The 13,654-nt window shown below is 43.0% G+C and overlaps 2 protein-coding genes across 4 annotated transcripts in view; one reads left to right on the forward strand and one right to left on the reverse strand.

Moving 5' to 3' along the window:
- The window catches only part of zmp:0000000755 (phosphofurin acidic cluster sorting protein 2), a 43,401-nt gene extending 40,558 nt beyond the window's left edge, over positions 1 to 2,843 (forward strand). The window contains exon 24 of the mRNA XM_019260057.2: positions 182 to 2,843. Within this exon, the coding sequence (XP_019115602.1) occupies positions 182 to 297 (116 nt within the window). The 3' untranslated portion in view covers positions 298 to 2,843. The remainder of the gene's footprint in view (positions 1 to 181) is intronic.
- Positions 2,733 to 13,654, reverse strand: part of mrpl2 (mitochondrial ribosomal protein L2) — a 12,105-nt gene continuing 1,183 nt past the window's right edge. The window contains exons 1-8 of one of the 3 annotated variants that reach the window (XM_027277378.1): positions 5,497 to 5,593; positions 4,929 to 5,022; positions 4,605 to 4,785; positions 4,155 to 4,296; positions 3,952 to 4,067; positions 3,752 to 3,862; positions 3,565 to 3,638; positions 2,733 to 3,465 (exon numbers count right to left, since the gene is read on the reverse strand). In XM_027277378.1, coding sequence (XP_027133179.1) covers positions 3,256 to 3,465; positions 3,565 to 3,638; positions 3,752 to 3,862; positions 3,952 to 4,067; positions 4,155 to 4,296; positions 4,605 to 4,785; positions 4,929 to 5,022; positions 5,497 to 5,501 — 933 coding nt within the window. In that variant the 5' untranslated portion in view covers positions 5,502 to 5,593 and the 3' untranslated portion in view covers positions 2,733 to 3,255. The other 2 variants (XM_027277379.1, XM_019260059.2) reach the window with 2 other exon arrangements.

Here is a 13,654-nt window from a genome sequence, read left to right on the forward strand (position 1 = left end):
CAACCCCACAGCTGGAGCTATACTGCCATCTGGTGTTGATGTCAGGAACGTCTTCGGTATTAAATAAGAGCAGTGATGTAAATAAAGAATTATGTATGCTATGACAGCTGTCGTTGCAAATTCCCAAGTATCCATTACGATATTTTTAATGCATTAACTATCACCCTTCTTTGTCCCTTAGTCACTATTGATGGAGTGGAGTGGCACGATGTGAAGTTTTTCCAGCTCGCTGCCCAGTGGCCAACACATGTCAAGCATTTCCCGGTGGGAATCTTTGGTTACACTAAGCCCGTGTGACCCTGGCTGCCATCCACCCAACCGCCACCAGACTCTCCGCTGCACTTGTCTCACCGAGAGGCTACAGAGAATTCGAGGGAAAAAAAAAACGGCAGTAATAGTTTTCCTGTGGAAATCTTGCTGACTCACAAGCACGTGTTCAATACACAAAATGTTCATGTTGTCAATTTGATGTTTTTGATGTTGTTGGGTGTTGTTGTTGTTTTTTACACACTACAAAAAGAACAAGTACTATTTTGTAAGATTTGTGCTACCGCCTCGGAGGTATTTTGAGGTTTTTGACAATTTGCCACATTTCGATAATGGCAGCTGTGTTTGCACTTTGTTTTTGTTAACATTTTATTATTTCTGTGAAATCCTACATTTATTGTTACTCTATAGACAATGGAGGAGTGTGATGGTGATGTGCAGTGGCGTGTGTGAGATTGTTTGAGACAGTGTTTGTGTTTGTTGTTGAAAGTTGGAATATTGCTGTGAATCTAGATGGAATCCTTCTCTTCTAACTCAGTGCTCAGTTTTCTTACTCGTCCCTTTACTTTCTGAAAAAGGTAAATTTTTATAGAAAGGAACACAAGTTCTTTTTTTTCTTCTTTTTTTGCCTCGTTGCTTTTAAGCACACTGTGTACCTAACGCAAATCAAAAAAACAAAACAAAAAAACAACTCAAGCAAGGTATTTTTGAAGGTAGCTATAACGAATGTAGCTATGACACATTTGTAACGTGTGCACAGTTCATCCGATCAGTTTGTTATTGTAAGTGCTGAAGATTTTGTATTGCTGTTAGTGTACATTCAGACTGTACAGTAACACCCATATAGAAGCAGGGTAACACGACACACACACACACACACACACACACACACACACACAAAACAACATATTTCAACTATCAACAGCTGAATGCCAAATTAAGTTGTGACTGTGTGAACTGTCTTATTGTTTCAAGGTCCTGAATTGTTTTTCAGTTTTCCACCCGCCTCTGTTAGGTTTTTAACAGCATTCATTTGGTGAACACTGCCACCGCATGTTCAGCTTGATGTAATGGCCCACAGACCCACATAACTTAAAACAAATACTGGATTTCTCCATTTGTTCAGTGACGTGCCAATGTCAAGTTTGTTTTATAGTCTAACCACCAGAGCTCTTGGCTTGGCCGACTTTCATAGTATGTTACACTGATAAATTGTACATTTAATGCATTTGTGGTCCCTGTGGAGATCAGTATTAAGATTACTGAGCTATGAATTTTGACAAATTAGTGCTCTACATTTGGCCAAATGTAAAAACCCATTAAGCAATTACAAGACGTGTGCACATTGTAACCAAGCAATTACTGTTGTGTCCTTTGAATACAGCTTCACCGTGGCTGGACATGCAGATAGCACCTAACCTCCAACATACTGACATGTTGGTTGTTTAGTATTGTGCAGGCCTGACATGGGAAATATCTCAGATGAGTAGGTCCGACTTGAAACATGGTTTGACAGTAGTGTCGAGCGCAATGCAAGTATTGAATTGCTTTTTAAAATAGGATGAAAAATGTATGGAGTCTAAGTCACTGCCTATGTGTGTCTGTGTAGGTGTGCTATATGTTTGATGGTACTCCCTGAATAGTGTTAACGTGAAACTTTTGCAATAGGAAACCTTTGGACAAAGGGCCTTCTGTATGAGTTTGTTGTTGCTTTTTATAAAGTGAAGACTTACAAGCTTTGATAGGCTGGCTTTTTTTAGTATTGTATAGAAATATATACAAGATGTATTATTGTGAAATCCCCCCCCTCCCACTAAATTGAAAGCACAAATAGCTTACCTTTATTTCACAACATAAATGCCAAATATATTTCCAGAACTCATAACTATGAAATTAACTTGTACAATGCAAACACTATTAGGTATGTCATTTCTCATACATTTCCCTCACTTTGTAATGCACTTTCATGTGGTTTTATACACATTTTAACTCGAATTTGGGACACACTTTGGTTTTGAGGTGAAGTGATAGAGGTGTTTGAAACGTAAACCACTACCTATAGTCTGACAGAAGGCTGTTTTGTTTTCCCAAAATGACCCTTTTTCCATTATAGACGATATGTTTATGTTGATGGGTTAAAGCGTCCTATGAGGTCTGAAATGCCACCGTGGCTGTCTGTTACTTAAATGTTTTGCCACTTGATGTTGAAAAAGCTTATTCTGCAGCTACCACCATACGTGTCTGCCTGTGACTTATACAGTCAAGTTTTCTTGTCTCCTGCTTTTTGAAGGGTTCACTATCTTCTCTTAGTTGGGAGACCAACTGGCCCTTACATTGTAAAACTCGGGGCTGTGTGTGAAGTGTTAGCCAGGGCAGAGTTGTTTGAGGGAATTTGTCATGTGAGTTAGCCTTTTAAATACTAAACGGGCATAACGACAAGCATATTTCAATGTATTTGACCTCGATTTTTTTTTTTTTTTCTTCCCTAAATCTAGAGGTAGCATGGGGGTGTTTTGCAAGACAGGATCAATGAGCAGGCATGCTCACTTTGGCAACGCAAAAAAAGAATTAACTTCTAACATCAGTGTTAATGTTTCTCATTGATAGTCAAACTACAAACACAACATGCCATCTCATTGCTCCTATTACTTGAAATGCCACCCAGTGTCTTTGCACAAACCCTATTTTAAATGACATGACAGTATTTTTAAATTTACCACTAAAAATATGGGTTACTCTGCATGTTTTACTATAGATGTAAATATGTTTTGGATTTTTATATTGTTTTGTTTCTTTCCATGCTCTCACAAGCAGTTGTGTTTAATAAAAATTTTTAATCTTCTGTACAAACAGCTCGTCTTTATTCATGTTTTTCTCTCTGAACAATCCGTTCCATTTCACTGTAAGGACCAATAATTAATACAAGGTGATATGCAATATGCAAGAGACAACAATCTTCACAGTCCCAAACATGTCCAGACTCCTGTGTTATTTAGCTGAGATCGAGGGCAGGTTGACGTAAGTCTTCATCGGAGGCAGTGGTTTAATCTTGCGTCCTGCCCAGCCTCCCTTTCTCTGCCACAAGCCGCTCGAAGGGCGAATGCCAAGCCAGCGATTGCGACCAGCTTTTCCGATGATCCGTTTATTGTGGTCAATGTTGGACACGCGGCCCACCGTTACCATGCAGGTCTCCAGTACCTGTGTGTATATGTGTGTAAGGATGATAAGTATCAGTTCAGAGCAGAATGCGGTTTGAATGACAGACAGACGGTAAAATCTTAATCCAGGTAAACTCACCTGAACCTGCTGCTTCGATGGAAGCTGAACGATTGCTGTTCCGTTTACTTTACGGAGCAAAACACCACTTGTGCCTGCAAACAAATACAACATTGAGTTTAGAATAAAAGACATTTTACAGCAGCTATTACCAAGCTCTAAAGGCTTTTAAGAAACGCTGGACAGAAACATGTTAATAACAGATCACCTGCAGCACGGATGTACTCTGAACCCTTCCCTGGTTGTATCTCCAGGTTGTTCACCAGTGTTCCCACAGGAAGAGCTCCCAGTGGGTATGCGTCCCCCTCATTGGCTGAGACTGCAGAGTAAAACAAAACGATAACGTGTAATGAACTGTCAGAAATCCACCAAGTCTTTGCTTCCATCATCTCAAGGGAAGGTCCATACCTGCCATGCGTCCAATAACTCCTGATGTTTTAATGATGTCTCCAGCCTGCATGTTCTCGGTCGCGATGATCCATCTTTTCCGGTTTCCTCCAGCTACCAGAGCAATGTCAGCAGATCTGTGAAGATAACACAGATCACGGACGTGTTCGTAAACTTCAGCATGCACGTTAATAAAAATCCTGTGTGGTGAAAACTGGTCTCACCTGCACGGGTCGTATCGCACTTCAACAACCTTCTCGTCAAAAGGCTGGGTCTCTTTGTCTTCTTCATAGCGCAGTCGCTGAAAGTCTATACACCGGTATCTTTGTTTATGGCCACCACCGATGCCGTGCGTCCGTATCCTTCCTGTGTAGGAAGATGAGCGGCTCTTTTCAAATGCCTCTCAAAGTGCTGGAGGCCCTCGACCCGAGGCTAAACTTGACTTCTGATTGATCAGTTGGGAAATTATTCTTAGGTGATTCCCATAAAACGCTCAAACAGGTGCTTTTCATGTCAAACTTTAGTTTATTATCGATTATTTGGCCCATTATTTTGTCATTTAACTGATTTATCATTTTGGTCTATAAAATCTTCAGATTAATTGCCAAACAAGATCCATTCTCCAGCCCTGCTTACAAAAAAACACAACCACATTTCACTTCTTTACTGTGTACCTGAGTGATCTCTGCCTCCTGTCTTTTTCATCCCTATAGGCTTGATGGTGTACTTCTCCCTCTGCTTCCAAAATGTCCTGTTCTGATCCAGAGAGGCTGTGGTGAGGAATCCTCTGCACTGTCCACTGATCGCACCAGGCAGCCGAGTTCCCAGCTCCAGCTTAGTTAGTGCTGTGACTGCCTGTCGACACAAAACGCAGACACACACACACACATACACACACACATACATATATACACACATTACACACATACACACACACACCTTACAGCTCAGTATTTGTGGTGATTCTGCGGTGTGACTGACAGGCTGCGGATGTTTACCTGAGAGGAGAGCACAGCAGGCTGGGAGACAGTCAGGGAGCGCAGAGCTCGAGTTAGACACGACACCGCCATCATAACAACGTCCTCCTGACAGCTGAGAGGAGAAGACAGGAGAGGAGAAGACAGGAGAGGAGAAGAGAGGAAAGAGGAGGAGGAGACAGGAGAGGAGGAGAGAGGAGAGAAGAGGAGGAGACAGCAGAGGAGAAGAGAGGAGGATAGAGGAGAGGAGGAGACAGGAGAGGAGAGAAGAGGAGGAGAGAGGAGAGAAGAGGAGGAGAGAGGAGAGAAGAGGAGGAGACAGGAGAGGAGAGAAGAGGAGGAGACAGGAGAGGAGAAGAGAGGAGGAGACAGGAGAGGAGAGAGGAGAGAAGAGGAGGAGAGATGAGAGGAGAGGAGAGGAGGAGACAGGAGAGGAGAAGAGGAGAGGAGGAGAGAGGAGAGGAGAGGTTGACAGCTGATAGTTCAGTGACGCTTCACTGTGTCCAACACAGTCAACAAACAGCTCTTTCTTTAATTCCCTTTGTCACTTACTTTGGGCTCGTTTCTAAATAACCATCACGTGCCACACTTCATTAAACCTCTGCTGTTGTTCCTGCGCTGTCATCACTATGCACCGAGTCAACGTGAGCTGCCGCCTAGCTTAGTCTGAATCCAGCGAAGTCTCGGCTCATTAACCGTCTCCTGCTTTAATGAACTCATGAACTAAAGCACCACACGTGTCGTTTTTGCTGTTGGTGCCGATCGGTTTTTTCAGCTCAATACAAATCTCACCGCTAGTTTTCGCGTTGCCCCGCCCTTTTTTGCTTACCTTTGTCAGAAAGGATGGACGGTATTTCACCTCTTCTCTGTCGGTCACTAGAATGCATTTTGCTTTGTTCAAGCTGTCGTTGTTGTCTGGATATGTATTAGATACTGACAATCGGCCGCTGCACCTACCTTCCTATCTGTATGTGAACCTGTCCATGCTGTTAGTATTGTCAAGTAGCCACACTGTTAATACAGCTGGGCGAATATACACTTGATAAGTAAATTATAGCTCTCTTATCCTGACACTGACTAATAAGAAAGACTCTCTTTGTTGTAATGAGCGGTCCTCTCATTCTCTCATTGTAACGGTGGAAACCCCCCCCCCCCCCGAGATGACCCCATTGCACCCAAACAAAGTCATTGCCATTTCTGCTGCGATGGGACATGGGCAGGCCAGCCACTTGCCACCCTCCTCCAGGACCATTGATTGTTCCATTGGCACCTCTGGAGTGTTTTAAGTGTTCAAACTCACCTCGTGAGCATACCACAGCCTCATCTACTCTGGTCTGTTTTTACAGCCCCCGATGAGGACTGCGAGTCAGAGAATTTGTGGCCATTTATTGGGGTAAGAATTGATTTCCCTGTGACATGACAGAATTATTCATTGAAATGTGTTTGAATTTAGTTTTCACACTGAAACCTTTTTTTTTAGTCACTTGCAGGTTTGAAAGTTGAATTGTAGTAGCAAAGTCTTCTTCAAACTTCAGGGAAGAGGGACATGTGTTGGGTTTGCTTATGACGAAATCTAAAAAAAAAAACACAGCTTCCACTCACTGTATAGATTATTTTACGTACAAATTTTTTTATTCAGCCAGATCGCAATGGAAACTTTGTGTTTGATAATTCTTTTCCTTCTCCCAAATGTTGTAGGTGACGCAGAGTGATGCCATGGGGGTTCAACACAAGCATCCTTCCGCCTCCAACAGCCTCCATCCGGCTGGTCCGTATGGGAAGGAGATTGGGGGCACTCTCCACAGTCTCCCTCTGTGTCCACCGCGCCGTTTCATGAGCTGGTACGTCAAAAACACACACATGATTTCAAAACAAAAAACGACATACCTCTACATGCTTTTTTCGGTCATACTGGAGCTGCCGTTTGTTTGGTTGCTGGGTGTACAATAAACACATTTCTCTGTGGCGTTTTCTGACTTTTCCTGTTTTTCCCTTTTGTAGTTCTCCGGGTTCGCGGGCAGTGAAGTGAGGGGCTGCCAGGTGGATGACTGGACGTGGCAAGGCCCGGAAAGAAGAAGAAGAGGAGAAGAAGACGTGGGACTGAAGAACACACCCTGAAAGCAACGTCCGTTCACTGCAAAAAGTCAGGCCGCCTGCTTGTGGAGGGGAACCTACCCCTCCAACCCACATGGCCCATGACTGTAGTCACCAATGAAGGAACAAGAAAGGTACTCAACATAGAAATCCCGGAAGAAAGAGGCTGAAAGAAAATCTTTTTGTTCTATACAGTCTGTCTAAAGTTTTGTATCTAATCTAACCCACAATCAAACTGACTGACCAACATCCAGTCAGAGTCCAGGTGCATTATGCTATTAGCATCTAATAAGCCATGAGATGAGGAACAGGGGTGGGGTAAGGCTCACTTCTTTGCTAACCCACACCATCCAGATTTCTTTTTATTTTGTACTTGTCCCAACGAACTAACGGTTACTCATGACAGTCACTTGACATCACTTGAGGTAATGATCAGACTCTACACAGCCCCTCTGGAGCACAAAATAAACACAGTACAAACTTATTATTTCAGTAGTATTCTGACATCGGAAACACTAAAATCAATGGAACTCCCGTTTGGATGTATCAAAAGAAAAACAAAACGTGAAAAATGTGTGTTTCCAGCTAACGGTCCTCTTACTCCCGGTTTGATTCTCCATTGATTTTCTCAGCAAAAAACCCAAGGAGAAAGAGCTGGACTCTCAAAGCGAGTGCAATGATGATGGTATCAGCAGGGTTGAATCGGCACACCAAGCACCAGCAGCACGATCCTGAGATGTAAACTGAACGTGAACACACAACCCGCCACAGCCGGGAGCTTACTGCCACCTGGTGTTGATGTCAGGAAACGGTCTTCGGGTATTAAATGAGCAGTGAAAATGTAAATAGAGAATTATTTGCTCGAGTGTAGCAGCGGTCCGTGCAGAAGTTCCAGTATCCTTACGGCATATTTTTAATGGCTGTTAAACTAGCGACCCTGTCTGTGTCCCCTAGTCATATGTGACTGGAGTGGAGTGGCACAGCGATATGAGTTTTTTCCCTCGCTGCCCAGTGGCCAACACATGTAAAAGCAATTTCCCGGTGGGAATCTTGGTGGTTACAGCTAAGCCGTGTGACCCTGGCTGCATCCACACCAACCGCCACCAGACCTACCGCTATCTTGTCTCACCACCGATAGAGCGAGGAAATTCGAGGGAAAAAAAAAGCAGTAATAGTGTTTCCTGGGAAATCTTGCTGCTCACAGCACGTGGGGGGTTCAATACACAAAATGTTCAGTGTTCAAGTTTGTATAGATTTTGATGTTGTGAGGTGTTGATTTTGGTTTTAACACACTCACAAAAGAGAACAACGTACTAGTTTTGTATGATTGTGTGCTACCCCCGCCCTCGGAGGTATTTGGTTTGTGACATTTGGCCACATGTTCCGATAATGGGCAGCTGTGTTGTCACTTTGGTGTTTTTTGTTACATTTTATTATTTCTGTGAATCGCCTACATTTATTGTTACTCTATAGACACTGGAGGAGTGTGATGGTGATGTGCATGGCGTGTGGTGTAGATTGGTTTGAGACGTGTTTGTGTTTGTTGTCTGAAATTGGAATATTGCTGTGAATCTAATGGAATCTTCTCTCTCAACTCATGCTCATCTTTTCTTGACATCGGTCCCTTTACTTTCTGAAAAAGGTAAATTTTTTATAGAAAGGAACACAGTTCTTTTTTTTTCTTTTTGTGCTACTTGCATTGCGTTTTAAAGCACCCAGTGTAGTACCTACAACGCAATCAAAAATAAACAAAACAAAAAAACCAACTCAATCAAGGTAATTTTTGAAGGTAGCTAAGAATGAATGTAGCTATTGACACATCTTGCTAACGTGTCAACATTCATACCGATCACTTTGTGTTATTTGTAAGTGCGTTGAAGATTTTGTATTCGCTGTTAGTGGTATCACTATCAGACTGTACAGTAACACCCATATAGAAGCGGGTAACACGACACACAAACGACACACAACAACACCAAAAACATACGATTCAACTACAACAGCTGAAGATGCCAAAAGTTAAGTTGTGACTGTGTGAACTGTCCTTATGGCTATTCAAAGTCCTGAAAGTTTGTTTTTCAGGTGTCCACCCGCCCTCTGTTAGTTTTTAACAGACATTCATTGTGGGAACACTGGCCGAAACCAAACACCATGTCTTCAGCTTGATGTAATGGCCCACAGACCCACAATAACTTAAAGACAAATACTGGATTTTACTTCCATTTTGTTTCAGTGACTGCCAATGGTCAAGTTGTTTTATAGAGTCTAACAACCAAGCTCTTGGCTTGGCCGACTTTCATAGTATGTTAACTGATAAATTGTACATTTAATTAATGCATTTGTGGGTCCCCTGTGGAACAGTATTAGATACTGAGCATTAGAATTTTGACAAATTAGTGCTCTACATTTGCCAATGTAAACCCATTTAAGCAATTCAAGACGTGTGCACATTGTACCAAGCAATATACTGTGTGGTCCTTTGAATACAGGCTTCAACCAACCGTAGGCTGGATCAATCAGAAGCACCCATAACCCTAACACTCAGCATCTGACATGTTAATAGTTGTTGTTTAGTATTGGGCAGGCCTGACATGGGAAATCTAGAGAATGATAGGGATCCGACTTGAACATGGTTTGACAGTAGTTGTCGAGTCGGCAAAAGCAAGTATTGTGAATTGGCTTGTTTAAAACTAGGAAACAAATGTATGGAGTCTAGTCACTGCCATATGTGGCTCTGTGTAGGCTGTGCTATATGTTTAGTGTACATCGTGCATGAATAGTGGTAACACGTAGAAACTTTTGCAATAGGAAACCTTTGGACAAAGGCCTTCTGTAGAGTTTTGTTTTTGCTTTTATAAAGTCAAGAGACTTACAGCTTTGATAGGCTGGCTTTTTGTTTAGTATTTGTTAGAACAATAATACAAGATGTTATTAGTGTGAAGCCCACCCCCCCCCCTCCCCTAAATCTGAAAGCACAAATAGCTTTACCTTAATTTCACAACATAAAATGCCAAATAATATTTACCATGAAAACTCATAACTGATGAAATTAACTGGTACAAATAGCAACACGATTAGGTATTGGTCATTTCCAGACAGTTCCCGACTAGTAAAGCGGGACTCAGTAAGGGAAGGGGGAGAATTTTAAAGGCTAAGAATTGTGGGGACACACCTGGGTTTTTGAGGTGAAATGATAGAGGTGGTTTGAAACAACGTAAACCACTACCTATAGTGGACAGAGGCTGTTTTGGTTGTTCCTTCCAAAATGACCGGGTGATATTTTTCTTTCATATGACAGATATGTGTTATGTTGATGGTGTTAAAGCGTCATAGGGTCTGAAATGCCACCCTGAGTGGCTGTCGGTTTACTTAATGTTGTTGGTCCACTTGGATGTTGGAAAAGCTTATTCTGCTACTACCAACATACGTGTCTGCCCTGTGACTTATACAGTCAAGTGTTCTCTGTCTCCTGCTTTTGAAGGGTTTCACTATCTCTCTAGGTTGTGGGAGACGCAACTGCCCTTACATTGTAGGAAAACTCGGGGCGTGTGGTGAGTGTTAGCCAGGGCAGTTGTTTGACGGGAATCCTTGTATGTTCGAGTGTTAGCCTTTAAATACTAAATCGGGCATAACGACATGCATATTCAATTATTTACGTGATTTTTTTTTTGTTTTTTTTCTTTACCCTAAATCAGAGGTAGGCATGGGGGTGTTTTTGCAAGACAGGATCAATGAGAGGCATGCTCACTTTTGGCACTGCAAAAAAAAGAATAGCTTCTGAATCTCATGTGTTAATGTTTTCTCGATTGAAAGTCAAACTACAACACAACATGCGGACCATCTCATTGCGCCTATTAACTGAAATGCACGCGCCCCGTGCTGTTAGCCACAACCCTAGTATTTAATGACATGACAGTTTTTTAAATTTTACCACTAAAATAGGGTGTACTCTGCATGTTTTACGATAGATGTAAATATGTTTTTGGGACTTTTCTATAATTGTTTTTTGTTTCTTCTTTCCATGCCTCACAAACATATGTGGTTTAATAACAAATTTTCCAATCTTCGTACAAACACTCGTCTTTATTCATGTTTTCTTCTCTCTAACACCTGTGGTTCCATTTCGCTATTAGGACAACCAATAATAATAATCCAAGAGGTGATTATATCAGAGACAACAACTTCACAGTCCCAACCATGTCCAGACTCATGTGTTAAAGCTGTAGATCGAGGAGGTTGGACGTCAGGTCTTCATCGGAGTGCAGTGGTTTACATCTGTGCGTCCTGCCCAGCCTCCCTTTCCCTTCGCTCTGCCACAACCCGATCGAAGGGCGAAGCCAAGCAAGCGATTGCGACCCGCTTTTCCCCAGATCACGTTTTATTGGTCAATGTTGGACAAACGCGGCCCAGCCGTTACCATGCAGGTCCTCCAGGTACCTGTGTGGGGAAGGGTGATAAGTAGTCAGTTCAATGAGCTATGACGGTTTGAATGACAGAACGGTCAAATCTTAATCCAGGTAAACTCTACCTGACCTGCTGCTTTCGATGGAACTGAACGTTGCGTGTTTCCGTTTACTTTACGGAGGCAAAACACTCACTGTGTGTGTTCCGGCAAACAAATACAACATTTCGTTTATAAGTAAAAGACACGTTACAGCGCTCGATTACCAAGTCTAAGCATTTTAAGAAACGCTGGACAGAAAGACATGTTTATAACAATTACACTCTGCAGCACCGGAGTAACTCTGAACCCTTCCCTGGTTGTATCTCCAGGTTGTGTCCCATGGTCCCCAAGGAAGAGCTCCAGGGGGTTGCGTCCCCCTCATTGCTAGACTGCATGAGTAAAACAAAACTCGATAATGTGGTAAAATGAACTTCCAGAAATCCACCAAGTCTTTGCTTTCCAATCATCTCACAGGTAAGGTCCATCCTGCCCATGTCGTCCAATACTACGCCCTGATGGTTTAATGAGGTCTCCAGCCTGCAGGTTCTCGGTCGCTATGATCCATCTTTTCCTTCCTTTCGCGTTTTCCGGCGTTCCGCTCCCAGCTACCAAGGCAATGTCAGCAGATCGGTGAATAACACAGATGTAGGACCTGTTCGTAAACTTCAGCAGGCACGTTAATAAAAATCCTGTGTGGTGAAAACTGGATCTCACCTGCCGGGTCGTAGCGCACTCAACAACCTTCTACGTCAAAAGTGCTGGGTCTCTTTGGTCTTCTTCATAAGCGCAGTCGCTGAAAGTCGTACCGTATATACACCGGTAATCTTGTTATATGGCCACCACCGATGCAGTGTGGTCCCGTAATCCGTCCTGTGTAGAAAGATGAGCAAGCTATTTTCAAATGCATCTAAAGTGCTGGAGGGCCTCGACCTGAGGGCTAACTTGACTCTGATTGATCAGTTGGGAAATTATTCTTTAGGGATTCCCTAAACCTCAAACAGGTGCTGTATTTCATGTCAAACTTTAGTTTATTATCGATGTATTTGGCCCATTATTTTGTCATTTAACTGATGTAATCATTTTGGGTCTATAATCTTCAGATGTAATTTGCTCAAACCAGATCCATTCGTCCAGCCCTGCTTACAAAAAAACAGCAACCACCATTTCACCTTTTCACTGGCGTAACCTGAGTGATCTCGGGCCTCCTGTCTGTTGTCAATCCACACTAGTAGGCTTGATGGTGTACTTCTCCCGTGGCTTCCAAGTCCTGTGTCTGATCGCAGAAGCTGTTGGGTGAGGCAATCCTCTGCACTGTCCACTGATCGCACCAGGCAGCCGAGTTCCACAGCGCCAGCTTAGTTAGTGCTGGTGACTCCTGTGGCCCAAAGCCACAGCGAACACAGACACACACACACACACACACACACACACACACATACACAAACATACATACATACATACATACACACACATTACACACACATACATAATTACACACACACCTACACTCAGTATTTTGGGTGATGTCTGCTGTGGGACTGTACAGGTCTGGGATGTTTCCTGAGAAGGAGAGCAAAGGCAGGACTGGGAGACAGTCAGGGAGCGCAGAGCTCGAGTAGACCGACCAGCCATTCCCATATAACAACACTCCTACACTAGAACAGCTGAGAGAGAGAAGAAGGAAAAGACAGGAGAGGAGAGGAGAGGAGGAGGAGAGAAGAGAGGAGACAGAGAAGGAGAAAGAGGATAAGGAAGAGAGGTTGTTAGTTTTTCAAAGTCCCTTTATTAAACATCTCAAGGAGAAATAGGTCAGTTTACATCATCAGTTCAGGTCGAAAAACAAACAAAACAAGCCCCAAAAAACGCAAAAATGACAGCCAGCTCCCATGTTCCCCCCACAGAGCACAACAAACCCCAACAGCCCAAATGGCACTGAAAGCCTGTATGTTTTGTCCATCTATGAATAATATCATGCTCCCAACGCCCTTACAGACGGGGGCCTTCAGCAGACCCTTCGACCGGCACCAGCTGCACACTACCATCACCCCGAGTCGGTTCCTGGCGTCAGCCAATGGCCAGCCTTTGCAGTAGCAGATACAAAATGCAATCAGTGGGGTGCACAGCTTTTTTCTGTTAAACACAGTATTTAGGACCAAAAATAAACAAATCAAAAGAGAAAGTTTCCCCTAGACCCTGAAACCACTTTTTT

Source organism: Larimichthys crocea, chromosome III (assembly GCF_000972845.2).
Source record: "Larimichthys crocea isolate SSNF chromosome III, L_crocea_2.0, whole genome shotgun sequence".
NCBI lineage: Eukaryota > Metazoa > Chordata > Actinopteri > Sciaenidae > Larimichthys > Larimichthys crocea.